This window comes from Heloderma suspectum, chromosome 1 (genome assembly GCF_057233095.1).
Source record: "Heloderma suspectum isolate Gila_16-S chromosome 1, 16-S_ref, whole genome shotgun sequence".
Taxonomy (NCBI): domain Eukaryota; kingdom Metazoa; phylum Chordata; class Lepidosauria; order Squamata; family Helodermatidae; genus Heloderma; species Heloderma suspectum.
The window spans coordinates 288,016,838-288,044,498 of NC_139458.1; the positions used below are offsets into that span (position 1 = coordinate 288,016,838).

The 27,661-nt window shown below is 45.2% G+C and overlaps 1 protein-coding gene across 1 annotated transcript in view; it reads left to right on the forward strand.

Moving 5' to 3' along the window:
* The first annotated feature begins 402 nt into the window (after positions 1-402).
* The window catches only part of HCRTR2 (hypocretin receptor 2), a 39,507-nt gene continuing 12,248 nt past the window's right edge, over positions 403-27,661 (forward strand). The window contains exons 1-3 of the mRNA XM_084830982.1: positions 403-631; positions 23,014-23,192; positions 25,938-26,187. Coding sequence (XP_084687108.1) covers positions 403-631; positions 23,014-23,192; positions 25,938-26,187 — 658 coding nt within the window. The remainder of the gene's footprint in view (positions 632-23,013; positions 23,193-25,937; positions 26,188-27,661) is intronic.

The window sequence follows — 27,661 nt, forward strand, 5'->3', positions numbered from 1 at the left end:
CCCACCCCTCTGTATGAATCCTCATTTCATGTTCTCTAGAGACTCTACTAACACAGTACTTGTTCATTCTGCCTGCCATTCTAAGAATGTGACTTATACACACATACCGTGGCTGAATTAATAAACTGTAGTGCATTCGGTGCCTGCTCCTGTGTCACTGCAGCCGCTGAGTGTTTCTTCTCTCTCCTGGAACTGCATATCTCTTGCCACCGGGAAATCTTTGATGTTAACGCTAGTGGAAGAAGTTGCAGTTGACACTGAACTGTTTCCCTGCCTTTCCCCAGCCTCTTTCTCCTCTCTGCACACCCTTTTGTATTCCAGAGTATAACTCTAGATGGATGAGCTTGAGCTGAAAGCCTGAACTACTGAGAGGCTGAATTCAAACCTGGAGCATAACAAATTATGCCTGCAACCCAAGTGGAGGACTGCTCCCCATCTTGTAGAAACTGGTCATCTAATACAGAGCTGAATGGAACTCAAGAGCCTCTAGGGAACCCCTCTGCAGACTATGATGATGAGGAATTTCTGCAATACCTTTGGAGAGAATATTTGCATCCCAAAGAATATGAATGGGTCCTGATTGCTGGATATATTATTGTGTTTCTTGTGGCTCTCATAGGGAACATTCTGGGTGAGTACTATTTAGTAAACTTGATTCCTTATATGTGCTTTGATACCATTGAAATCAACACAGGTTTTCTATTGATAAAAAGTGAAACACCAGCAGTACAACATGGGGTTTTAGAAGGATTATTTCTCCTTTATGAATGTAGAAGAGGGTTAGATTATAGCAAAACGTCAAGATGAATGTGATCCCACTTCTGTCTGTTTATTCTGAGGGTTCTGACTTGTGAAGTATTTGCCTGTTCTTTCCTGTTGGAAATATCAGTCCATTATATTAAAGGCACCCAATGCTGTTGAAAAAGACAATTCCAAGAAATTAATTTTGCATTCATAACCACATTTATTTGCAGGATTTTGGTGTGAATTTTGAGTTGAGGCTGCAATCCTAGAGCTACTTGCCTGAGACTAAGCTCCACTGAACTTAACGGGACTTACTTTTGAGTCAACATGTCTGAGGTTGTGTTGTAGGTGTCCATTGGCATGGAGCATTAGAAAGCCTGTTCAGACATCCAGACCTTGTAGTGAATCAAGATCAGGTGAGAGACACTCTGATCTTAAGCCCGTTGCCTTCAATGACTGTCTTCAGGTCATATATTTAGCTATTTTATTCATTTATCAAAGAGAAGTATTGTCTCCTCTGATTTGACATTACTGTCCATTAAGCAGGGGTGCTGAAATAGTCAAGCTTCATTAATAACATTAGAAGAAGGCTGATTGGCAGCTGACTCTTGTAGCTTCATTCATATCCAGAGAATTGTGAATGACTATTTCTACTTGCAGCCTCATTCATGATTGTCACCAGAATTCTGAATGAAATTCTGAATGGCAATTTACCCTTCTAGAACTAACAGCTGTTCTTCACTGTTCTCAGTATCAGTGCCCCTTGTATCCCCTGATATAAATGTAGTTATTTTAGATCCTCTCTGCCAAGTTGGCAGAGCTGAAATGTAACATTTAAATGGAATGAGATACACCATCAGGTGTGTCAATGAAGTCACTCACAGCAATATAAAATAAATCAGCTGTGGCTCCAGTACCTCCAATATGTCATATGTTGCACACACATAGTTATTGGGTTGTATGATAATTGGGGAAAGTAAGTTATCCCTATGCCTTGCACAGCATACAATGCCAAGTAAGAAGGGGGCACTACAATTTAATCACTAAAATTACACAAAGAGAGACACACACCAGCTCATGTCTCTTTAGAATGAGCATACTTTAGGCTTGCAGGATCTACATCATCATCATCATCATCATCAATAATAATAATAATAATAATAATAATAGAACCCTGAGATCCACCAACCAGAGCCTTTGCATTACAGAATTCTGAGCCCATGGATATGTTTTGAGTACCAGAACTGAGTGGAGCTCAGTCTTTCTACACAAAAATACACTCCTAATTACTTCAAGCTTTCTTCATTTTACAGTCAAGCGTGTGGAAGAGGAAAGTCTTTTCTTTTTCTTTTTTGCTGCTACTGTTAAAGAATTGGGAGTCAGCAGTCCTTGCAATAGCATACCAGCCAATGATCTGCCAGTAGATCCAGATCTATCTTCTGCCCACCCCTGAAACAGGGGTTATCTGGAAGAAACGTAAAACACCATTGCAAGTGCTTCTCAGATAGGGGTGCACGAAACCCACTTACCTGGTCTCGCAGCTTTTCGTGGTGGGGGGAGGCGCTTCGCTGCTCTCCCCCCGAAGTTCAGGCCGGGGGGGGAGGCTTCCCGCCTCGCCTGGCCGAAATTCAGGCCGGGGAGGAGGCGCCTCGCCTCGCCCGGCCGCGAAATTAAAAGTAAAAAAAAAAACAAAACGCCCCCATGATAGGCTACGTGACGATTAACGTAGCCTATCATGGCTAGATGCAAAGTCAGCCATGATAGGCTATGTAAATCGTCACGTAGCCTATCACGGGTGACTTAAAAAAAAAAAAAGCGCGTACGCAAATGGCGGCCCCCATAGGGAGCCGCCATTCACGGTCCTTATTTGGTTGCTTTAGTCTACGTACATGTTTACGTAGACTACGGCGAAAATAAGGGCAACGCAAATAGCGTTGCCCTTATTTTCGCCGTAGTCTACGTAATCTTTACGTAGACTACAGCGACCAAATAAGGAACGGGAATGGCGGCTCCCTATGGGGGCCGCCATTATCCGTACGCGCTTTTTTTTTTTTTTTTTAAAGTCACCCGTGATAGGCTACGTGACGATTTACGTAGCCTATCATGGCTGACTTTGCAAATCTAGCCGTGATAGGCTACGTTAATCGTCACGTAGCCTATCACGGGGGCGTTTTTTTTTTGTTTAGTTTTATTGGAATGGTGGCGGCGGCAGCCGGTCGAAAGATCGGCTGCCGCCCTCGCCCCTGACGAAGACCCGACGAACTGCCGCTGGGACCCGCTGCCGGGAGGGACATTCGGGAAAGATATGTCCCGTCCCGGGGGGGGGGCGGGGGGCGGAGAATTTCTCCCCGAAACTTGTTCAGGGGGCCGAACACCTTGGCGCTTGGCCCCCCGAAGTTTCGGGGAGAAATCCTCCGCCAAACCTATTCTCAGATCCTCCTCAGAACTCAGAAATGAAAGGTGGGAGATCTAAGGGCTTCGTCACACAGAGCTTTTATCCTGCTATTGAAATTGGTTAATCATGGAAGTTTGCAGGTCCTTTAAATGACATTGTCAACCTCCAGGGCGTCTCCCACACTAAATGACCTTTATTCAAAAGATCAGAAATAATGAGCTATCAAATTACAGTGCTGGAGTACTGCTTGAGTTCCCCAGTGAAAAGAGGAAACTGCACAGAGGAGCTAGACCACAGCGCCATCTAGTAGCTGTAGAATGAAACATAAGGAAGACTCAGATAAGGGGGGAAAGGAGGGGGGAAGGGGGGAAGGAAGTGTGTGTCAAGGGAGTCCATGTGATCCTGCATTTAAAATGGAAGCCAAAAATCCTGTTTTAAATGCAGGATTTTAGGCTGGTGTAGAGATGCTCTAAGAGAGGTGCTGTGGGTGGGTTAAGAAGATATAGAAATAGACATAGGGATTGGTGGGAGCAGTGGGTAAGAGAAGCAATACAAATCAACAGATAACTATGAATCATTGATTTGGACATTATGGAAAACTAAGGAGAGTTATGCTGCAAACAAAAGGGAGATGTGGACATGAGTAAAAGCTGAGAACATAATCCTTGATTTATAGCTTAGGAAAGAGAAAATGCTTTCAGAGGAAGGAATATTAGGAAAATTATATGAGATGATTTGGCAGAATAATTGATCTACACATGAAGCTTTGTGTGTGGTAGTTAGGGAAGTGTATCTGAGGAGCTGTGTGAAACAGAGGATGAAGTTTTGGAATGAACTGGTGAATTAGGGATGCTGTGAGCATTCCAAAAGAGGTGCTCAAAAATGCAAGCACCCATTTGTATTTGTGAGGCAAGCAGGGGCCAGTTCGTAGTCTGCTGTGAACCATCAAAAATGCAAATCCAAAACACTCACCACTGCGCCTGCCCCTCCCTTCTCCTGCCCCACAAACCGTATTTGGGCAGGGGCAGGTGGTCGGATGGCACTCCAGGGCCCCAGCAGACTGTCCCTTTCTGCCGAGGTAAAGACTGGGACTACACATCCCAGCATCCCTGGTGGGAAAAAATGCACTATTTGCACCCATTTCTGCTGGGAAAAGGCCCTCCAGCAGACAGTGTTCCCAGGGCTAAATCCCCCCATTTAGTATCATAAGAACATATGACCCCCATGGGATCAGATCAAGGGTCCATCTAGTCCAGCATGCCTGCCTCCAACAATGGTTCAAGGACGTTTACAAAGAAGACATGAAGGCAACACCCCTGCTGTGTTGCTCCCCATTCCTAAAGCTGCTGGTATTAAAAGGTGAACTGTTTCACAACATGGAGGTTCTACTTTTAACTTATTTTTTTTTAAAAATCTGCATGACATTTTATTTTATTTTTAAATTAAGTTAAAATATAAAGGCAACAAAAAGAGCAAATGCAATAATATAACAAGATCATTAAAGAAATAAAGAAATCCATTAATTATAATTCCTAGCCTATCACTGATATGCTTATGGAACAGCTAATTTGTTCAGTCGTTAAGTCGTGTCCAACTCTTCGTGACCCCATGGACCATAGCACGCCAGGCCTTCCTGTCCTCCGCTCTCTCCCGGAGTGTGCTCAAGTTCGTATTCATTGCATCGGTGATGCTATCTAGCCATCTCATCCTCTGCCGTCTCCTTTTGCCTTCAATCTTTTCCAGCATCAGTGACTTTTCCAGTGACTTTTCTCTTCGCATTCGGTGGCCAAAATATTGGAGCTTCATCTTCAGTATCTGTCCTTCCAATGAGCAGTCAGGGCTGATTTCCTTTAGGATGGACTGATTTGACCTCCGTGTAGTCCAGGGGACTCGTAAGAGTCTTCTCCAGCACCACAGTTCGAAAGCATCAATTCTTCAGTGCTCAGCCTTCCTTATAGTCCAGCTCTCACAGCCATACGTTACTACTGGGAAAACCATAGCTTTGATTATACAGACCTTTGTTGGCAAGGTGATGTCTCTGCTTCTTACTATGCTGCCTAGGTTTGCCATACCTTTCCTCCCAAGGTGCAAGCGTCTTTTAATTTCATGGCTACAGTCACTGTCTGCGGTGATCTTGGAGCCCAAGAAAATAAAATCTGTCACTGCTTCCATTTCTTCCCCTTCTATATGCCGGGAAGTGATGGGGCCAGATGCCATGATCTTAGTTTTTTTAATGTTGAGTTTCAAACCAGCTTTTTCACTCTCCACTTTCACCCTCAACAAAAGGCTCTTTAGATCCTCTTTGCTTTCTGCCATTAGGGTGGTATCGTCTGCGTATCTGAGGTTGTTGATAATTCTCCTGGCAATCTTAATTCCAACCTGTGATTCATCCAACCCAGCGTTTCTCATGATGTACTCCGCATATAAGTTAAATAAGCAGGGCGACAATATGCAGCCTTGTCGTACTCCTTTCCCAATTTTGAACCAATCGGTTGTTCCATGTCTGGTTCTTACTGTTGCTTCTTGACCCTCGTACAGGTTTCTCAGGAGACAGGTAAGGTGGTCTGGTACTCCCATCTCTTTAAGAATTTGCCAGTTTGTTGTGATCCACACAATCAAAGGCTTTAGCATAGAACCAGAAATAGACGTTTTTCTGGAATTCTCTTGCTTTCTCCATGATGCAGCGAATGTTGATGATTTGATCTCTAGTTCCTCTGCCTCTTCGGAACCCAGCTTGTACTTCCGGTAGTTCTCGGTTCACATACTGCTGAAACCTAGCTTGTGGGATTTTGAGCATAACCTTTCTGGCATGTGAAATGAGCACAATTGTACGGTAGTTTGAACACTCTTTGGCATTGCCCTTCTTTGGAACTGGAATGTAAACTGACCTTTTCCAGTCTTGTGGCCACTGTTGAGTGTTCCAAATTTGTTGGCATATTGAGTGCAGCACTTCAACAGCATCATCTTTTAGGATTTTAAATAGCTCAGCTGGAATACTGTCATCTCCGCTAGCTTTGTTGTTAGTAATGCTTCCTAAGGCCCACTTGACTTCACTCTCTAGGATGTCCGGCTCAAGTTCAGTGACTGCACTATCATGGCTATCAGGAACATTCAGATCTTTCCTGTATAGTTCTTCTGTGTATTCTTTCCACCTCTTCTTAATCTCATCTGCTTCTGTTAGGTCCCTGCCTTCTTTGTCCTTTATCATGCCCATCTTTGCACAAAAAGTTCCCTTGAGATCCAATTTTCTTGAAAAGATCTCTAGTCTTTCCCATTCTATTGTTTTCCTCGATTTCTTTGCATTGTTCATTTAAGAAGGCCTTCTTGTCTCTCCTTGCTATTCTCTGGAACTCTGCATTCAGTTGGATATATCTTCCCCTTTCTCCCTTGCTTTTCGCTTCCCTTCTTTCCTCAGCTATTTGTAAAGCCTCATCAGACAGCCACTTGGCTTTCTTGCATTTCTTTTTCTTTGGGATGGATTTAGTTGCTGCCTCCTGAACAATGTTACAGACCTCCGTCCATAGTTCCTCAGGCTAATAAATAGCTCAGTATCTAAATGAAAGTATCTAATAAAACAGCTCAGTATCTAAAAAAGAATGAAAATGCAAGTTATACAGCACATATAATGACTGTAAATTGTTCTGTGTGTGTGTGTGTGTGTGTATATATATATATGTATTAGAAAAAATATAGGTAACTGTACTTGGAATTTGATCAAAGGTTTGAAGGGCTTCAACATAAGAAATAAATGGAAATCAAGGTGCCAAAATATTCTTGTTAGAATTAGACTCCCTTATTTGCTGCACTTGCTGAGTAAGTTTATCCATAGTCACAGTCTCCCAAATTTTAAGACAGAGCAACCTCTTTAGTTGGTTGCTCTGGAGACTTACACTTACATGCTGTACATGGCTATGCCGCTGTATACAATTGCTTAAGAAGGTCTTTAGGCAGGAATTGAGGATCATTAGGTTCAAATAGATGAAGCCGCATAGCTTTAGGAGCTAGCAGTGGTCTAAGGGGGGGAAATTCTTGACAGTCATCAGCACCCATGTTCCAAAGCTCCTGCACTGTTGCATCTTTGGAAGGAATGTTGAAGTATGAACGAATGTGACCTCATCCATTCCAATAATATGGGCTATAGTTCAGATACCATACCATAGTTCAGACCTTATCACAGTGTGCAGGAGGAACTTAATCCTTTCCCTCCACTATGGACCTGATCTGGCTTGGGCCCCCTGCACCTACCCTAGGGGAAAAGTGTGTGTGTGTGTGTGTGTGCGCATGTGCAGGGGGGGTGGAGACATAGCTACTATATATGGATTTAAAGTAGTGTTGTGCTGAATCCTGCGTCCTGCCCCCTATTTTGGGGTGAGTGTGTTTTCTCCCTGAGAAAGAGGCTTTCTGCATTGGATTCCTGCATTGAGCAGGGGGCTGGACTTGATGGCCTTGTAGGCCCCTTCCAACCCTACTATTCTGTGATTCTATGATTCTAGGGAGGGGGAGAATTTCAAATAATTTTCTCTATGAGGAGGGGGGCAGGGTTTCCATATACCTCTTTAAGTTTGGGAGGTGGCTGAAGGATCTTCTTCTTTTCTTTTCTTAGCTTTTCTAGCCTGGCAGCACTTCTTGAACTTCCATGAGACCGGGTGACCATGCCCTCTCCTATAGGCATTCAGGAAGAACTCCCAGATTGCAGAAGCTTCTTTGCAAAGAGTCTCAGGCTGCTGCAAACAAGAACAAATGGGATTTTTGGAACTTTAGAAAAACTTTTATCTTGCTTGCTCTGCATTGCTGCAAGGAAGAAGAGGATTTTTCGAAAGCTTTAAAGCCCCGTTGGTTCTTGCTTTGTAGAGCTTCTACAGGCCAGGAGTTCATGTGGTCTCATGGGAGTTCAGAAAGAGCTGTCGAGCTCTCAAGAATCCTGGGCTGCTTAAAGCGCAGGATGTGTTTTTGAAGTTAAAAAAGAAAAAGAAAAATAGAAAGAAGACTCCTCAGCCACCGTCTACCCTTAAAAAGGTAAGCAGAAATCTTGTCTTCCTCCCCAAAGATAAAATTATTTGAAATTCTCACTTCCCCAGCTTCTTTCACCAGAATTTTCATTTCACTCCCCCCACACACACACACATAATGCCAAAATGGGAAGAATCAAAATATTTGGCGTAGCACTAATTTAAAGTAATGTCTGTTTTGACCTTCAGTCTATCAGTTCCATTGCTCCATGTCCACTCTTCCTCTCTTTCCTGATGTCCCCTGTATAGCATGTGTGACCTGTCTTTTTAAAAGACGTATGGGTTGTAATAGCAGCTCCCCTTCCTCTTTGAGTGGGTGTGGTTTTCTTCATGATCCAGTTAGAACAGGATAGTGCAGGGGCCCTCAACGTGCCAGTGCACCTGTGGGGACCTCCAAGGTGCCCATAAACCTTTCTACTCCATGACCCCTAGACAAAAATATTTTTAATTTAAAAAAATCTTGGGAAGTGTTAGGGCACCAGGTTCTCTTTCCTGCTTCTGAACCTGCCAGTGATCAATGGTTTGGCAGGCAGGAAGAGAAGGAAAGAGTTGCTTCCTGGCCCTGCCCAAACTTCTTCCACCTACACTGACCTTTACCCATTGTTCTCTCTCTCCACTACCAGCCTCTCACCTTACAGTTTCTCTCCCCTCTACCCCTTTGCCTTGCTTTTTCTCCTTCATGCCCAGTCTCTAGTCGCTGTTTCTGTCTCTCTCTCTCTCCACCTCTTTGCCATACTGTTTCTCCCTGTTCTAGCTTTGCTCTTTCTCTCACTAGTTCCCCTGCCCTCCCAGCCCCTAGGCTTGCTCTTTTTCTCTCCTTTCCTAGCCCCCCCCACACACACACAAACACACAGCACCTCCCCTGGTGGGGGCTCTGATGGTAGAAGAGGAAGTAGGAGATTCAGGTCTGGAATTGTGTGGTGAGCCTGGGGTCAAGGTAGGGAAAATGTTTTCTTTCTATTGGGGGCTGGGGGCATTTTCCTTTCCTTTGGAGTGTGTGTGTGTGGATAGGATGAGAAGAGCAATCTTGTGTAGGTCTGCTCAGAAGTAATTCTCATTGAGTTCCATGCAAGCATGTGTAGGATTGCAACCTTAAATGGGTATTTTGTTGTGCTTCTATGGGGTCAAATATGTGAATTGGCTTTGGAGTTCCTCTGCTTGTACTCAGTTACATGGGTGAAATACTTGTCCTTTGGCTAGTCAGGCCCCCATGGCAGCCATTATGTGTCAAGCCACATGCTCTGTGGGAGCCATTTTGTGGTGGTGCCCACAGCAGTTTCTCAAACTCCCAAATGTGCTCATGGGTCTACAAAGTTGGGGGACCCCTGCTTTAGGTACTTGAAAAGTGCTATCATATCCCCCCCTCAGTCTTCTCTTCACAAGGCGAAACATACCCAGTTCCTTCAATCTTTCCTCACAGAACTTAATTTCTAGTCCCCTGATCATCCTTGTTGCCCTTCTCTGAACTTGTTCCAGTTCATCTGAATCCTTCTTAAAGTGTGGTGTCCAGAATTGGACACAGCATTTGAGGTGCAGTCTACCTAAAGCAGCTCCTGGGATACTGCTTGAGCCAACACGTCTGGCCAGCACACATCCCCTTCTAGTCCTCACACCAGGGAGTCACCAACCCCAACCACCTTTCTCTTCCTCTTGATGAAGGGAGCAGTTCCATCCCCTCTGTTCTGTCGGGCTCCAGCATCTTCCTTTGTGTCCTGCAAAGTCTGCTGTAGATCTTCTCCTGAAGGCGCAGAGCCACTTTCTTCCTCAAGAGCCTCAAAGAAGTTTCTTACTCCCAGTGGTACAGGGAGCCTCCTGAATGTCTTCTGCCACAGTGTTGCTGTTGTGCATGCAGGTTGCTCCTCCTCTCGCCCATCCTGCTCCTCTTTCTGAGGGGCCTCCTGAAGTTGCTCTTTTAGTGCCTCTTGTGTTCTGTCCAAGGCCTCTTCATCCACTCTTATATCTTGGAGTTGGCCATTCACTGTTCCAGACCTCTGACCTTTTCTTCTAGTAATGCAACCAGCTTCCACTTGCTGCAAATGTACACCATGTCATCTTCAGGCAGGAAAATAAACATATCACATACTTTGCAGGTCACCACTATTGAACGGTATCTGTCCATTTTCTCTTCCTTACAGGTCCTCCCTCCTCACTATGAGTGCAGCGGCTGTTCTCCTCTTCCTTCCTTAGCAGCTCAGCTGAGGGGCCCTTCTAAGCACACACTGCCCATTTAACATATACGGAGTTCCGTGACAGACCTCCTTCTTCACCGAACTCCACTGCCAAATTCCTGTTAGCTCTCCACATCCACTCACTCCGTGAGCTCACTCCCTGGGAACTGGCCGGCTAAGATATCTTTTGGATGTAGCTAGGGAAGTTGGAGAAATCCAAAATGGATTCAAATGAGTTCAGGTTTCTATGAATCCAACCCGTGGATTCCTCAGCGGGCCATCTTTTTCCAAGTTGCACGGATTCTGCAGAACTTGTGGACCAGGTTGGTGTTTTGTTTTGTTTTTACTGTGGGGGGGATTTGTGCAAATGTGCATTAGCACTAATGAACCTTTGCAAAGAGGAATGAAATTATCATACATCAAATCTGATTCCATCAATGAGCGGATGACAGAATGAAAAATGTCTGATAATCCATGAAACACAGATGGAATGGATTTCACAAAACTGTACAGTCCGTACAATTGTACAACCATATGATTTGGCTCATCAGGAAGCAGCCCTCCAATCACATACAATGTGCAATTAGGCAGCTATTTCAGAACACCCTCTCCCCCTGTGCAGCCAAAGAGGACACCCCCCTTTTCAACCCACACAGCTTTTTCAACATGGCTAATCAGAGCACATGGCTTCTTTGGTTTGCTCTGCCCCTTGTGTCTAGGGATGTACGAAACTCACTTACCTTTTCATGGAATTTTTTGCAGTGGGGGGGGAGGCGCTCCGTCCCTTCCCCCCGGAATCCTCGACGGGGGGGAGGCAATCCGGTCCTTCCCCCCTGGAATCCTGCCCAACTGGCTCCGCTCCGCAGCAGCTCTGCGGAGCAGCTGGCCAGGATCGTCCACAACCGGATTTCCGGTCGCAGACAGGCTGCTGCGGACACAAATGGCGGCCGCTGTAGCGGCCGCCATTTGCGTCCAGCCAGGCTGCCATGATAGGCTACATAAGTATTTACATAGCCTATCACAGCAACCCCCAAAAAACCAAAAACCAGCGTACGCAAATGGCGGCAGCTATGGCGGCCACCATTTGCGTTCCCTATTTTTCGCCGTTCTAGCCTACGTAAATATTTACGTAGGCTATTACAGCGAAAAAAAAGGGGAACGCAAATAGTGTTGTGGGAACGTAGTGGGAACAAAAAAAAAGGAACGCAAATAGCGCCCACTACGCGTTCCTCGCTTTTTCGCTGCAACAGCCTACGTAAATATTTAAGTAGGCTAGAACGGCAAAAAATAGGGAACGCAAATGGCAGCTGCCGTAGCTGCCGCCATTTGCGTATGTTGGGTTTTTTTGGGGGGGTTAGCCGTGATATGCTACGTAAATACTTATGTAGCCTATCACAGCTGCAAGGACGCCAATGGCGGCCACAGCAGCCTGGCTGTGGCCGGCCAGGAGACCAGCCGCCGTCGCTGGAACCACCGCATCCGCCCCAGGTAAGTTCTGTCCTGGGGGGTTCCGTGGGGGGGGGCAGGAGGCCGTTCTGCCACGGATTCCGGGGGGCCGGATTCTAAAGAATCTGACCTCACTGGAATCCATGGCGGAATCCTCTGCCATCCCTACTTGTGTCTACACTTGGAAAACTCCTTGTCTTCACAAGAACGAGCTTCTTGTAGAACTCCCTGTCACTCTCCACTGGCAAACTCCTGTTAGCTTTTCCTGTTCACTTGCTCAGTGAGGTCTCTTCAGGTTGTTTCCTTTGTTGTACTTCCTCTAATTGAAAGTTTAATATCTCCAGTTTAATATCCTCTGCAAATGGAACTTGCAGCTTCTAAACCTTTCTCCCAATTAGTCGGGAGTGATGTTGATTCATAAAGCTTTTTCACAGGCATTTAAAAATGAAAATCCTATCAAGTGACCTTGTGCCATTGCTGGCATTTCTAGAAATCTCTTCAGTTCTCCCAGTACCTTTCAATGACTATATCAAGGACAGAAGAAAGCTATTTGTGATGTCTGGAACATCTACTCTGAATCACATCAAAATATCCACAGTAAAAGTAAATACTAGTAAGAAACCCTCTACGGCATGGGCTGGGAACCGCTGGCCCTCCAGATGTTGTTGGACTACAACTCCCATCTTCACAGCCCATTGACCATGCTGGCTGGGGCTGATGGGGACTGGGATCCAACCACATCTGGAGGCCACAGGTTCCCCACTTCTGCTCTAGGGCATTAGTGGAAATCTAGGCTTAGGAAATCTAGTTTCTGTAGTTCAGGACATTTATATCCTGTTCTTCTTCCAATGTATCATACATGGTTTCTCCCACCCCACCCCACCCCAACTCTGCCACCATTTTATCCTCTAAGGCAGCCTCCCCCAATCCAATGGATGTGTTAGCCTCAAGTTCCCATCATCCCCACCTACCAGTCATGCTGGCTGGGGATTGTGCACATTGCAGTCCAACCCATCTGGAGGACACTGGGTTGGGGAAGCATGCTCTAGGATATTCAACATTAGTTCATTCAAAATACATACCACATTCTGTACCCAAACGGGCACCTGAAGAGTCTGTCCAAGAGTCTGCAAAGTCTGTCCAAGCAGTGAGCAAGTTCTCATTGGTTCCCATTGAGGAAGCAATTGGGGAGCTGCACTGGCCATTTTCCGCTTAAGAAGCTGCCTCCCCAATGAAAAGCAGGCCACTTTCTGCCTGGTGGTGCAGAGAAGGAAGGGAGCGGGCGGAGAAGGAGAAAGTGGTGGTGAGAGGACTGTGCACCACCTCATTATGAAGCCCGAATAGCCAGGCAAAGCGGGCTGATTTGAAGGAGCCTCCTCATGATACGAAGAGGATCAGAGCGGCACCGAGGCACACTGAGGCGAAGTGCCTCCTCCACGAAGCACCTCCTCTGCCTCGTATATTTGGAGCTCTTGTTATGCCTGAGCAGTCCAGGCATGCTGTCTCCAAAATGTATCAACTTCTGAAAGCTCATGTGGAGGGCCAGGAGGAGGAAGGAGGAGGAAGGTGAGCAGACGCAGGAGGCAGAGGGAAGCAGAAGGCGAGTGGAGGAGGAGGAGGAGGGAGTGTGGTTTGGTGAATGGGAACTCTCCAGCTGTAGCTATGCCAGCAGGCTCCAATCAGAGAGAGTGGTGGAGGAGGAGCTGTTTCTTTGGGAGAGGGCTGGTGTATGGTTAGATCTGGTGTGTGTGCATGCAGTCATTGCAGTTCCTTCTTAGAATCGTTCATTCTCCATTGCTGTCAGGCTTTCCTAGATTTTTAAAAGCAAAAACCTAGCTTGTCATGGGATCATTCCTTCACTCCTCGAACGAGCAGTCCCTTTGGGACTGTTTGTTTTTTTGGCTACCCGTTGCAACTTTCTTCCTCTGAGTGGTTTGTTCTGTGTATTCGTTTCACTCTGTCTCTTCAAGATTTTTTCAAACAAATATAGCTTTTCTTCGCTCATTGCTATGCTCCCTCCCCCTCCACACACACACCTTTCCATTGTTCATTGGTCATAGAGTTGGTCACTTGGACAGTCCAGAAAAGACTGTGTTTGATTTTTAAGTTCAACCCTCACTGCTGCTTGCTCCTCGCCATTTTTTCGTTCAACTCCATCTTTTCTAGATGTTTAAAAACCCACTCTTAGTTTGATTTTTAAAAATAAACATTGACTTCTGGGCATGTTCCTCCATCCCCCTCCTTTTAATTAATATTCAACCATTTAGCTGTTTCTTTCTTTCTAAACTCTTCAATAAAGGCACATTATAGCAGCCTACGCAGTTAGTGTTTGGCTCCCCCCCATTCTGAAATGAACCATCTGTTTCTTTTCTGTCTTGATCCTCCCAAAACAGAAATTAAAGAAGGGGTTTTTTTCTGTTCTTTGCTTGCTCTTGGCTCTTATCACCTCTGCCATCCTCCTGTATTTCTTGAACTTTACCTGCCTTCCCTAAAAGAAAATGAAATATAAAACAATATTTTTTTTAAAAAAAAAACTTTATTTGCTTAGGTAGTTCTGCTTTTCTTTTGCTCTTCTGTGTGTGTGTGTGCGTGCGCACGTGCGTGTGCATGCTGCCCGCTTGACGGGCCTGACTTGGTTTGTATCTGCCTTTCTGGCCATAGGCCCCTCTTCCCTAGAGAGTATAATGCCCTGGTATTGTCTGGTTTGCAGCCCCAGGCCGCTCTTCCCTACACAATATGCCCTAGTGGGCAAGGCATTGCACTTTGGTCCATTCATTCCTCTTCCTTCCTTCCTTCCTTTCTTTCTTTCTTTCTTTCTTTCTTTCTTTCTTTCTTTCTTTCATAGATCCTTCATTTAGAAAACCAATGTAACTATTCCCAAAGTCCATGGCTGCTCTCCAGGCAGCTCTTTCCTCTAGAAGCGCTCATTGGCATGTAGTAGCTGTAGAGCTACCACAGGTCCTGCCTGGCGGAGTTGCTGTGTCTTCCTGCCTCTGTCAGAAAACCACTGAGAGCCTGAGGTCACCAACTGCATAAACGGGATAATTATGTGCACTTGCTACACTCTCAGTTCCTTCAGTTCCCTAGAATCAGGTTTTTAATTAAAACCTGTTTGAAATTTGGCGGGAGTGGTGTGGCCAACCCCGCCGCCCCAACATTAAAATATAACACACATACAAAATACTTATTTAGCGTGTGCTAGAAATAAACAAAAGCAGCTTAAAAAAAACCTCTTCCAGCCTGCCTGCCAGGTAATGTGTGTATTCAGCCATAGAGAGACTGAACGGGTGATTCATCTGAATAAGGGTTGTTTTGCATTTCAAAGAAACCTGCAGCAGAGATTAGATATAGTGACCTCCACTTCAGCACACTATCCCTTCTGAATTTGGTCTGAGTTTCTGGGAACATCAGATTTCACCTGCACCTAGCACAAAAGCCAGTGGGCCAAACTGCCTGGACTTTGGTGGGTGTGATGCCCTTGAGGGGGCTGGGTGGGGCCAAGGTTTCACGCATGTCTGTGGAAACAGGGAGAAGTTATAGCTCTTTGCTTTGGGAGTTTTTGTGGGAAAAGTCAAATTTCACCTAGCACAAAAGTCAGTGGGTGAACTGCCTGAGATTTGGCAGAGAGGTTCCCAAATTTCATGTCTGTATCATGAAAACTGAAAAAGTTATGACCGTTTGTGTTTTCCATGCAAATCAATGGCAAAACGCCAAAAATGTGTGATCTGGATATCCAAATCTCGCTTTGGTTTCGGATCCAAGTCAAAGCAGAGGGGGTCCGAATAGGTCCAAGGCGGATAGGGGTTACTACGGAGGATTCGAAGCGTCATCCAAAGCGGAGTGGGGGGTCCATGCACACCCCTAGTGGTGAGGTTGGAAGCAGCACAGGGACCACCAGTTGACTACATCAGTCTATTGTTTCACAATATTCTAATACTGTGGATCCCCCCTACCGTGCATTCCTCCACAGTTAATTTTGGTAAATACCATAAAGGTATCCCTCCCCGTTTGCCTCTCTCATTTTATTTCTCACATCTGTATCCTACCCTTTCTCCATGGAGTTCAGGGCACTATGCATGGTCTTACACGTTATTCTCACAACAACCCTATGACAAAGGTTAGACTGAACAAGCTTGACTGGTGTGAGACCACCCAATGGGCTTTATGGTGAAGAGGGATTTGAACTCCACTCCAAGTCCCAAACTGCTAATGTGTGTGTGTGTGTGTGTGTGTGTGTGTGTGTGTGAGAGAGAGAGAGACGGTTTACATATACATATATATATATATATATATATATATATATATATATATAATAAATTAATACACTTTTAGACTTCCTGACATTTCTGTGTGAAATTTGTATGTGCCATCTTAAGTAGAAGAAATTTGTATGTGCCATCTTAAATAGAAGGTCACAATAAATTATCCAGCGGCCTTTTAAATCTGTGAATTCATTTCAGTGGTGAACTCTTTGGAGCTCTTTGCACTAACTTGAAACCAGTAACAAGTTATTTAAGAACGTACTTTCCATAGAGTTAAGAAATAGAATGCCAACTCCTCAGCCAAAGGTGACTCCTGTGCTTTTAATGGCATCCATTGAGTCTGAATTGTCCACATGTTATATCATATGACTTGCATCTTGCAGCAATATTAGCTGGTGTCCTAATTTTTGTGTGTGATTCAACTCAACCATGCTTTTAATTCTATCCTGTTCCATTCTTTACTATTCAGCCTTCTTATACAGATGGTGCAAACCTCATGCAACACTGATGAAGCAAAAGACATAGTCCAGTGAAACCTACAGCAGCTTTCCTCGATTCAGATGTTTTGGACTTCAACTCCCATCAGCCCAAGCCACCATGGCCAAGGGCTAGGAATGCTGGGAGTTGTAGGCCAAAACGTTTGGAGGGGACCTGGTTGAGGAAGGCTGATTTATACCTCACTGCTTCCCTATAGTAGCACACTGCAAGTGTGCTACTATGGTCTTTGGTTTGGTTAGAGTGGGCCCAGAAGAAGTCAACATTTTGGGAAGCAAGTTGTCACTCTTCCCTTGGAGGTAAACCTGTTATGTTTGGGCTCTCAATTAACTTCTAGTAGCTGTACTTGGAATATTTCACTCTTTTCAATCAGCAAATTGAATAATGGTTCACGCCCTGTCTCACTAGGAAATAGTTTCTTTCTCTGGCAACAGAGATGTTTTGTTTGAGTGCACAGGTCTTTATAACTCGGCAGGCTCTTAGCAGGATGTTCTCTGTGAATGGCCTTTGCTGCTTCAGTAGTCAAATGCTCAAAGCTTTGGGTTATATTATATTACAGTTTGCAGGGAGAGATACGGTAATCATGCCTGTGCTTTTCATTTCAACTAGGTAATGAAATGCATGCTGGTGTCTCCGAATTTGATCATCAGTGATTGCATAGCGATATTGCCAAGTGGAACTGACCATTCAGTCATGGGTTCTGCCAACCCAGCTGGGCATGTTGGCATCCATCCCACGTGGGGTGGCTATGTGTCCCCTTTTACATAGGACAATCCTCTATTTGAAGAGCTGCCAGAGGACTGTCCAGACTTTTGAAGGTGTCCTCTATTTGAAGGGCTGTCCAGTCCAAGTCTGGTTTTAAAGTCAAAGAACCATAAGGAGGGAATGAAGGGAGCTTGAAGATGCCCATCCAGAGCACCTGGATAGCAGACTGAGCAAGGCACACAGGTCCCCTGGTCACAGCCTTCCACACTACAGTGAGATGGACTGTAGTTCTGTTTCAATTATAATAATTATTTCTACATTTTCATCTATACATACATCACCATATGCAATTTTTCTGCAAATAGGTCTCCTCCTTTTTGGTGATGCATGTCGTCTTTTTTGGCAATTCACAAGTGGCCACCCTAATCCCAGGGCATGGTCTGAAGGCACGTGATGGAGTCAGGCAGTTGCACTCCTGGTCACTGCTCAGATGGGAGACCACCTGGGAGGTAGGAACACTGTGTAGGTGACCTCGAGCTCCATGATGAAAGAAAGGCAAGATAGAAAAGTAGCAAATGAATACAAATACCTACTTTCATCCCAAAAATGGGATGTAATGTCTTCATCAGGGGTGTTGAACCTCTCACAGCCCAAGGTCCAAATTCAATTTTGGAGAAGCTCTTGGGGGCCACATTCCAGTGGGGGGTGATGCCAAAGGCAAAGTGGGCAGGGCCAAAAATACTGGCTTATTTTGGCTTAAAGCTCTTACTGGCAGTAACTAAGCCTTAGGAGAAGCATTTCTACCTTGTAGAATGGGGATAACAAAATGGGTAAACCACTGAATGATCAGCAGTCAGGAGAAAGAGGTGGACCTAGGGAAAGGGGCTTGGCCATCTGGGGAACCATGGAGTGCTGGATTGGGACCCCAGGTGGGACAGTCCACCTGAAGAGAAACAAAAAACAGAAAATAGTGCATGCAGGTCATTAAACTCCTGTTTGTACCCGTTTCCTCCTTATGTGAATATTTTTCTTTTTGAGAGTAGATGTTGTATCAAATGTAGGGTACTGTTAAGCCAGGGGTGGGTGAACATGTGACCATCCAGATGTTGTTAGACTGCAACTTCCATCATCCCTAGCCATCAGAGCAAATGGTGGGGATTATGGGAGTTGTAGTCCAATAACCTCGGGAGGGCCACACATTCCCCAACCCTGTGTTATACTGGAGTCACTTTCTATGTGAATGTGCCCATAGTACTTCCATTCACAGGCTCTGAAGGAGAGAAACCAGTATGGATTGGGTTATCACTGAATGGGCCAAGGATGCAGACATTAATTTCCCTTCATTGCTATCACTGCTTTGTAGAGTTGCTGTTATTATTGTTAAAGCACAGCCATCGGCAAGGCAATTCAGCCCTCATATTGCTCTTTTAATTTATATCAACAAATGTTGGAAGCGAAAACTACTGACAGTAAAAGATTGGAAACATGTGCCATTTTTATAAAATCTACAGTTCACACATGGCCAAACCAATCCAGAAAATGCATATGTTGCAGAGTGAAATACGTCTGGAGCCATCTGCAGTGCTGAAGGAACAGTTAAGGAGTCCAAGGGCTTTTCTACGTGAGGCGTTTATTGTGCACTTGTCCTTTCCTACTCACAGTTGTTTATGGGCTCTTTAGACAACGTTGTGACCCTCCAGTTCTGTTTCTGTCTAACCAGCACTTTCGGCAAATCTTTTTAGAGAACGGAAAATGTGGCATTTAATTGTGAAAGGAAGTGCTATTTCCTCTTGTGTGTTTGTGCTAGTCCACTATACCACTGGGCCACCTAGAAGTTATGTAGCAGAAAAGCAGGAAAGGAAACACTCCTCGTGTAGTGCATGGATCTCAATTCTGTGATGAAACCAAAAGTTGATACAGCAGATTAACAACCTTTCATAGAAAAGCTCTAAAGCAGGCAAGTGGTCTCAGCAAAAGCTGAGCTGACTAGGGTGAAAAGGAGACCAAGGCCCCCTCTCCTGGGCATGCTTTGGTATGACTAAAGCATAAACCAGAATGGCAGCCATGGTTTGCATCAGCTGGAATCGTTCCATACTCTTCCCAGGCGGCTATTCAGGAAATAACAAAACACTGGAATCCTTAATGGAATTTATTTGTTTTTACATCTATATGTGTTTATGGGATTTGTATTCATTTTATCCCATAGGTTTAAAAATTGCACAGTGATGTCACACATGCAGCATGCTGCTACAGCTCTCTTCTGGCAGGAGTTTCAGGCATTTGCTTCAGACTTCATCATACATTTCTTATGCCCAGTGATTGCTGGCATTTTATTGCCCTTCGGTAACTTAACAACAAATGGATGCTTGAGGCAGCGATAAAAGTGGAGACGCGCTCCCTTTGAGAGCTTTGCTCTGGCTCAGCTATTGACGGTGGCAAAGGTGTTCCCCTGCCCAGTGTGCCAGTCAGCTGCTCACTCCCTGACACCATCCCCCCTCTCTCCCCATTGCAACAGGAGAACAACAACTTACCAGCCTGCCCCCCGCAGCTCCCCGACCCATAATTTACAGATAATTTACTGTGTAATGCTGGTGGCACTCTGCATCCACACATGCCACAAACTTGGGACACCCCTTTCTGTCAAACATGTCGGCACCAGTGCTTAAAGTTCCACCTTCGAATTTGTCTCAGGGTGCCTGTATTTGCAGCAACAAACGGGAGTAAAAAGATATATATTAGTCTTTCTTGCCCATCATTCATATGATGCTTCTCTGTGAAAACCAATCATGGACCTGCTCCTGGAAGATAGATTTCCCTACTGGAAAAGTTTACCAGAGATGAAACCTTATCATCCTTCTGTCTTGGGGATGAAAACAGGCAGCATGGGGGGATTTATTTCTGTTTCCAAGCATTCGCTGACACATTGTGGCAAAATGAACGAACTGCAGCCACGCCAAACATTCTGCAAGTAGAAAGGTGATGATGACACGACTTCATGATGGCTTTGTTTCTTTTCTTCTGCTTCCAGTTGTCCAACACAGAAGAGATGGGATTTATTTATTTATTTATTTTATTAATCGCCCATCTGGCTGGTCACCCAGCCACTCTGGGCGATGTACAAGCATATAATAAAACAGTTTAAAACAATACAATTCTACAATAAAAACATTTTCTAAAATATCCTAACCCACCCCAAATGCCTGCCTGAACAACCACTTTTTTTAATGCATGGTGGAAACTCATTAAAGAGGGGGCATGGCGGAGTTCCCTAGGGAGGAAGTTCCACAGAGTGGGGGCCACCACAGAAAAGGCCCTCTCCCTCGTCCCCACCAGTCTAGCTGTCCTGGCTGATGGGACAGAGAGAAGGCCATCTGAGGCTGATCTTGTTAAGCAGCCTGTCTGGTGTTGCTGGAGGAGCTCCTTAAGATAGGCTGGGCTGGAACCATATAGGGTTTTAAAGGTCAAAACCAACACCTTGAATTTGGCCTGGAAAACAACAGGTAACCAGTGCAACTCTTTCACCACTGGAGTGATGTGATCTCGCCGGCGGCTGCCTTTAATCAGGTGAGCCGCCGCGTTCTGTACCAGCTGCAGCTTCCGAACTGTCTTCAAGGGTAACCCCACATAGAGCGCATTACAGTAGTATAAACAAGAGGGGACCAGGGCATGTACTACCGATGGGAGCAGATGGTCGGGAAGGAAGGGGTGCAGCCGCTGTATCAGATGGAATTGATACAGCACTGTCCGGCTCACAGCTCACACCTGAGCCTCCATGGACAGCTGGAAGTCCAACATGACCCCCAGGCTGCAGACCTGGTCTTTCAAGGGTAGCCGTACCCCATTCAACACCAGGTCAACATCCCCCAGCCTCCTCTTGTCTCCCACCAAAAGTACCTCGGTCTTGTCAGGGTTCAGTTTCAGCTTATTCCTCCCCATCCAGCCACTCACCGTCTCCAGACATTTGGACAGGGATTCTACGGCCAACAGCCAACGGGATGGCAGGGGATCTGTGGGAAATTCTGTTCCAGTTGCCTCTGTTAGCCAAATGTTAATGGAGATTAGAAAAACTGATGTAGTAAAATGCTCTGAGATATTTTGAAGGGATGTGGTTTCTCATACAAGAAACTAGGTGGTGGTGGTGAAACACAACAATTGATCGTAGCTGAGCACAATGCAAATAAGGAACACACTGGAGCAGCGTGCCTCAGAACAGTGGAAGCCGGCGGCTCTGATGTCAGTGAGGCGGTGAGTCCACTCTGGGTTTCATTCAGAACCAGCTAGAACTCTAAAGGAGCCACCCAAGGTGCTGAACCATAGGTTCAGCATCTTGGGCAGCTCCCTTAGAGTTCTGACAGGTTCCGACTGAAACCCAGAGTGGATTCACCGCCCCACTGACAGAGCCGCTGGCCTCCACCGCGCTGGGATGCCAGGCGCTGGTGGGGTGCTGCCTTGGAGCCCTGCTTGTGAGCGTCCCAGAAGCATTTAGCTGGGTGCCTTGGGGTTCCCGCTGGCATCTGGTTGGCGGCTGTGGGAAACAGGATGCTGCACGAAACCGACCTTTGGCCTGACTGAGCAGGGCTCCTCTTTTGTTCTCATGAGCACATGTTGAGCAGCATAGCAGTGGCACGTGAACAGTGCAGTCCTGTACACATCTACCCAGAAGTACAACCCATTGAGTTCAATGGAACTCACTCTCAGGTAAGTGCGCATAGCATTACAGCCTAAATGGCTAAGAGATGTCCAAGAAGTCTTTTTCTCGCGTTCATTTTGAAGCCCCTGACAGCAGTGATTATGCCTGAGGCAGCCAAGGGAGATGAGAAGGCTCTTGGTTTTATCCCCTGGAATGCTGGGGATTCCATGGGTTGTATCCAATGTTAGTCCTACTTAAAGTAGACCCATTGAAATGAATGGGACTTAAATTAGACCACAGCTGGATACAACTCCACCAGTCTTCCAAGCTGTAAATCTGCCTTTATTTATTTTTCACATTTATATACCACCATTCTTCTGAGGAGCCCAAGGTGGTATACATGATCTTCCTCCTCTCCATTGTATCCTCCCAACAACCCTGTGAGGTAGCTTATGCCTTTGTGTGTCTCCTCCAAAAATGTGGGTGATTTCTTTCTCTCTCAGACATTCATGTAGCTTTGACCCCTCAGATAGTTACCTCCTTTGATTCCATAATTGGTCTATCAGTGGCTACTAGTCCTGATGGCTATATGCTACCTCCATTATCAAAGGCAGTGAGCCTATGTACACCAGTGGCTGGGGAACACTAGGAGGAAGATGCTATTGCACTCATGCTGTGCTTATGGGCTTCTTTCAGGCAGCCGGTTGGCCACTGTGTGAACAGAATGGTGGACTAGGTGGACCCTTGGTCTGATCCACCATGGCTCTTCTGATGTTCTCATATTCTTACAACTGGTCCAGAGTACCACAGAAAGCATAGAAAATTGCCAGGCATACTCAGCAAAGTGAATGTGTTGGGGGAAGGCAGGAAAAATTGGTAATTGTTAGAAGGGGCAATCTTAGAGAAGTATTGTTATATGAGGATGGTGACAACCCTTGCTCAAAATGCATTCTATTGCATTCTCCAGTCACTTCTCTGGCATCCATCTAGTCCACCATTCTGTTCACACAGTGGCCAACTGGCTGCCTGAAAGAAGCCCATAAGCACAGCATGAGTGCAATAGCATCTTCCTCCTAGTGTTCCCCAGATTATCGCTTTTATCTGATTGGCTATTCCCAGATGTCTTTTTCACTGTACTGACCTTTCTTCGCACATTCAGTTTGTGTTGCAGTATGGAAAAATCACCACATGCGAACAGTTACCAATTACTTCATCGTCAACCTCTCGCTGGCAGATGTCTTTGTCACCATCACATGTCTTCCAGCAACTTTAGTGGTGGATATCACAGAGACATGGTTCCTTGGTGACAGCCTCTGCAAGGTGATCCCTTATTTGCAGGTATTGTTTGCCAGGTTTGGGGTGTACATTTAAAACATAAAGTAAAGAGGGTAACGCAATGGAATCTATAACAGATAGGTTCTTTCATGATTAAATTATTGTATCATGTAAGAAGAAGGGACATTTAAAAAAATCAGACTAGTATAATATTTTTTAAAAAACTTGTTATGTCATGTCCAAAATCAAACCAAATATATTTGTAAACATTCATCATGAAATGTAAAGTACAAATCACATCCTTCTCCTCATTTTAATTTGCATGCCGCTTTCCCACAAAATCTGCCCCAGGTGGCCCACGACACAACAGCAATACAAAAACAAAGGCGCATCCCAAAACATCGACAGCAATAGGACATTATTACAATAATAAACAGCACAAACCATTCAATTCACTAACATTACAACATTTTAAATTCATTACAAAATAGGCAATATCAACCATTACCGCATATCAATACACCAGGCCTTTCCAGTGCAGCATAGAAGTACATAAAATAAACAAACCAAACAGCAATAAAATTCAGTCCAAATCATCCTAGTCGAGATAACTGAAAGGAAGCTAAACGTACTAAGGATTCAAATAGATGCCACAATAATGACATTTCAGCTGGGAGGGAGGACTGATACACATCTGGATTCTAGGTACCAAGGGTAGGATGAGAAGGACAAGGTAGAAGTGTCTGGGACTCCATTATCCATCCGAGAGCCCTCTTCAGATAATGTGCTCCTGAATTCAGTAAGCACATGAGTGGAGAGTGGGGCCACACCAGCTAACCACACACCCCAATGTTGGTGTGCCCCTCTGGACATGTCCCTGATGTCTGTGAGTCCAACTTGTTGAGTGAACAGGTTCCCTGGGTGTGTATTGCTATATTAGGTCCTCCACACCATCAGGAACCTTGCATGACTGGGGTTCCCCAGACGTATAGAAGCCTCTATGCATACATGGCTGTATTTATTTTATTTTATTTACAATATTTATATACAGCTTCATATCAAAGATTTTGGAGTGGTGAACAACAAGATAAAAGAATAAAACCCCATAGTTAAACAATTGAAACATTTTTGATGACTTAACAATGCTAGCAACATTTGAAGGGTGGTATATAGGCGTAATTTCCAACTGGACTTACATGTGGATATCTGGTCTGCTTTTACTGAAGTTTATGTGTAACCTATTTTTTCCCCCTTTTTTTTCCCTAGAATATTGTAATATTTGAAACTGAGGATTTTAGAATAGGTTGTTATTTTTATTTTTTATTTTGGGGGTTTGTTATGTTTTCTGCTTGGTTTGGTTTGTTAAAATTCACAATAAAAATGATTTTAAAAAACATTTTTAAAAAACAGATTTTGAATTTAATAAACCACAGCTGGTCACTCAGGGAACAATGTCTTCAGGAGGCATGGAAAGCAACACAACGTTGGCGCCTGCCTGACCTCCAAAGGCAGGGAGTTCCACAGGAAGGGGCCACCACGCTGAAGGCTGCACACACATAGAGGCCGCTTTTGTTTGTTTAACGGAACATACAGACATGGGGGCGGGGGGTCAGAGGAGCGTGCTGATATTGGAGGCATGGCTGCCTGACACAGCCCCACTCACACATGCACTGAATGTGTGAGCGCTTTGCCTAAAGAAGCCTTAATGCTCCATTATTTTTATAAAATAATGGATGAGTCTGATTTGTAATGTAAACCACCAACAAGCTCTCATTAGTAATACTTTGTGGTGCAAGTTCCCGTATTGATTTAATCCATACCAAAAAAAATGTCACAACGTCAATGGGCCACAACAATCTGGGAAAGTGAATCTTATCTAAGGCCTAGTTCTCCCAAAGAGTAGGCGAGAAAACAAACCTGTTTATGTGCCATAGCACTTCGAACTGTAAGCAGAAGCGCCTGTGATGGCCTGCTGCTCATCTGCTGTTGCTTCCTATGACAAAAAAAATACCCTTCACATAGAAAACTAGGAATCAGGGAGGAGGGTCCTAGCCTTCTCCATGACATGCCAGTTTTCTGTATGCAGGGATTTATGTTTCGTCCTGAGAAACACTAACCCGTCTTGGGATGTCCTACCTCAGGGATAAGGAACCTCAGGTTCAGGGGCCAAATCCAACCTTTCTGGGACCCCATTCTGGCCTGTCAGAGGGTCAGAGGCCCTTTCCCTGGCCCCATCCCCTTTTCCCCAACCTTGAGCTCTTGATTTTGGAGCAGTTTCCCCCCATCCCAAAAGGTGCACATGTCTCTCCTAAGCCTTAGTTACTGGCAATAAGAGCTTAAGATACAACATGCTGGTATTTTGGCGGGGGGGGGGGCTTGTTTTATGGTAGTTTCAGCCCCACCCCTTTTGCCTTTGGCCACACCTCTTTTGCCTTTGGCCCCGCTCACCCCTGGCAAGCAGCCCCCAAGTGCTTCTCTGAAATAGAATTTGGCCCTTGGGCTGAAAGCGGTTCCCCACCCCTGCCCCACCTGCGGCCTGAAGTCATTTGAGCCAGACACAGCGTTATCATTCCACTGGCTCTTGGTGAGATCTAGGCCTCTGCCCCCTTCCCTTGCTTTCCATAGGACTGAACTGCAGCTAATGGTTGCTGCATCCTGCCTGTGGTGTGAGAGATCCATTTGATCCTGAAAGAATCCTTGGAAGTTCCCAGCCAAAGGCTTTGTTCCCTAATTCTGATTGTTCTTTAACGCCACACTTTTATTATCAACAGTTCTACATTGCTGCCTTGTGTTCTTTCCCCTTCCTAGACTGTGTCGGTCTCTGTTTCTGTGCTAACCCTCAGCTGCATCGCGCTGGATCGATGGTATGCCATTTGTCACCCTTTGATGTTTAAAAGCACAGCCAAGCGGGCAAGGAACAGCATTATCATTATCTGGATTGTGTCCTGCATTATAATGATCCCGCAGGCGATTGTCATGGAATGCAGCAGTGTGTTCCCTGGATTAGCCAACAAAACCATCTTATTCACTGTTTGTGATGAGCATTGGGGAGGTGAGTGTTGTTCACCCTTTGCCTAGAAGGTATCGCTGCCATGATGGAAGGGAAAATGTATGTTTAACAAGCCTGCTGTTGATCCTTCTCCTAATTATAAGGTATTGGTGGAAAAACCATTACTGTGCATAATCTTCTCTTACGCTGATTCCCTTTCTGTCTTTAATCGCTAATGTGTAAACTAAGTTGGCCATGTGACTAGTTTTCTTACGAGTGTCTTCATATTGCTCATTTAAGATGAACGCTGTTTACAGCCCAGCATTAAACTCTTTGTTTATATGGCTTAAATACCTCAAAGGCTGCCTTCTTCCACATGAGCTTGCCATCCCCCAGGCATTAAGATCAGCCTCAGACGCTCTTCTCTGGGCCCTACAGCCATCAGAATTGAGGTGGGTGGTGACTGAAGATAGGGCCCTTTCAGTGGTATCACCCTGGCTTTGGAATCCCCCCACCCCCCCGAGATGTATTTGGAGCCAAACCTGATCTGTTTCAGTTCCAGCATTTTCATTTGCCAAGACCGTTTAGATCTGTTGTTTTTCATTCTGGTTTTTGCTGGTGATGTTGCTTGCTATGCTTTTAATTTGGTGTTTGTTTTCTTGCTCATGTTGTGATTTTAATTTACATCTGGCTGTCTGTGGGGGATTGAACATTTAAATCAGGGGTGGGCAACTTTGTGGCCCTCCAGATGGTTTGGCCTGCAACTCCCATCAGCCATAGTCATCATACCAGTGGTGAGGGATGATGGGAGTTGTAGGCCAAACCCACCTCGAGAGGGTTTTATCCTTAAAAGAAGCCTAAACATAATTTAATTAAATAAATAAAAATAAAACCATCTGGAGGGCCAGATGTTGCCCACCCCTGGTTAAATGCTCCTGCTGCACATATATAAAAGCACCTTAAGTATAAATAAATAGTGTCTGAGGCAGGTGGGTAGTCCAAATCCTTGCCCCATTTACTTGGAAGTCAGTCCCATTGACTCTACAGCTGTGTCGGCATCACCATTTTCCCTTGCTTGCTCCACATTTTCAGGTCAATACATGTGAGGGAGGACCCTTCGGCATACCTGCCAAGTCAAACATAACTTTTCTCTCCCTGGCAGAGTATTGCACAGAACTTGCTTTACACACTGATAAGATCTATCATGTTTTAAAGCTTCTTTATGTTTCCAGGCTTCCAAAAAGGAATGCTAGGAGGGGTAAGTTCTGTGAGGAAGCTGAACATTCTCCACTAGAGGTCTTAAGCCATTCCTAGCACCACCATTTCCAGATTCCTGGGGAAGAAGCTGTCATGACAAAACGAGTTTAAGTCTTTATGGTTAGACCAATTTTAGAGGCCTGGCAACCCCCACACAATTGCCTGCAGGAATAAATCTGGGACCAGCCACAGGATCGCTGCCAGCAGGGATCACATTAATACACTCGGGGGGCCGCTTCTGAATTGTGAAAAGGGGGAAATGCATCCCCCCCAAAATGGACAGCAA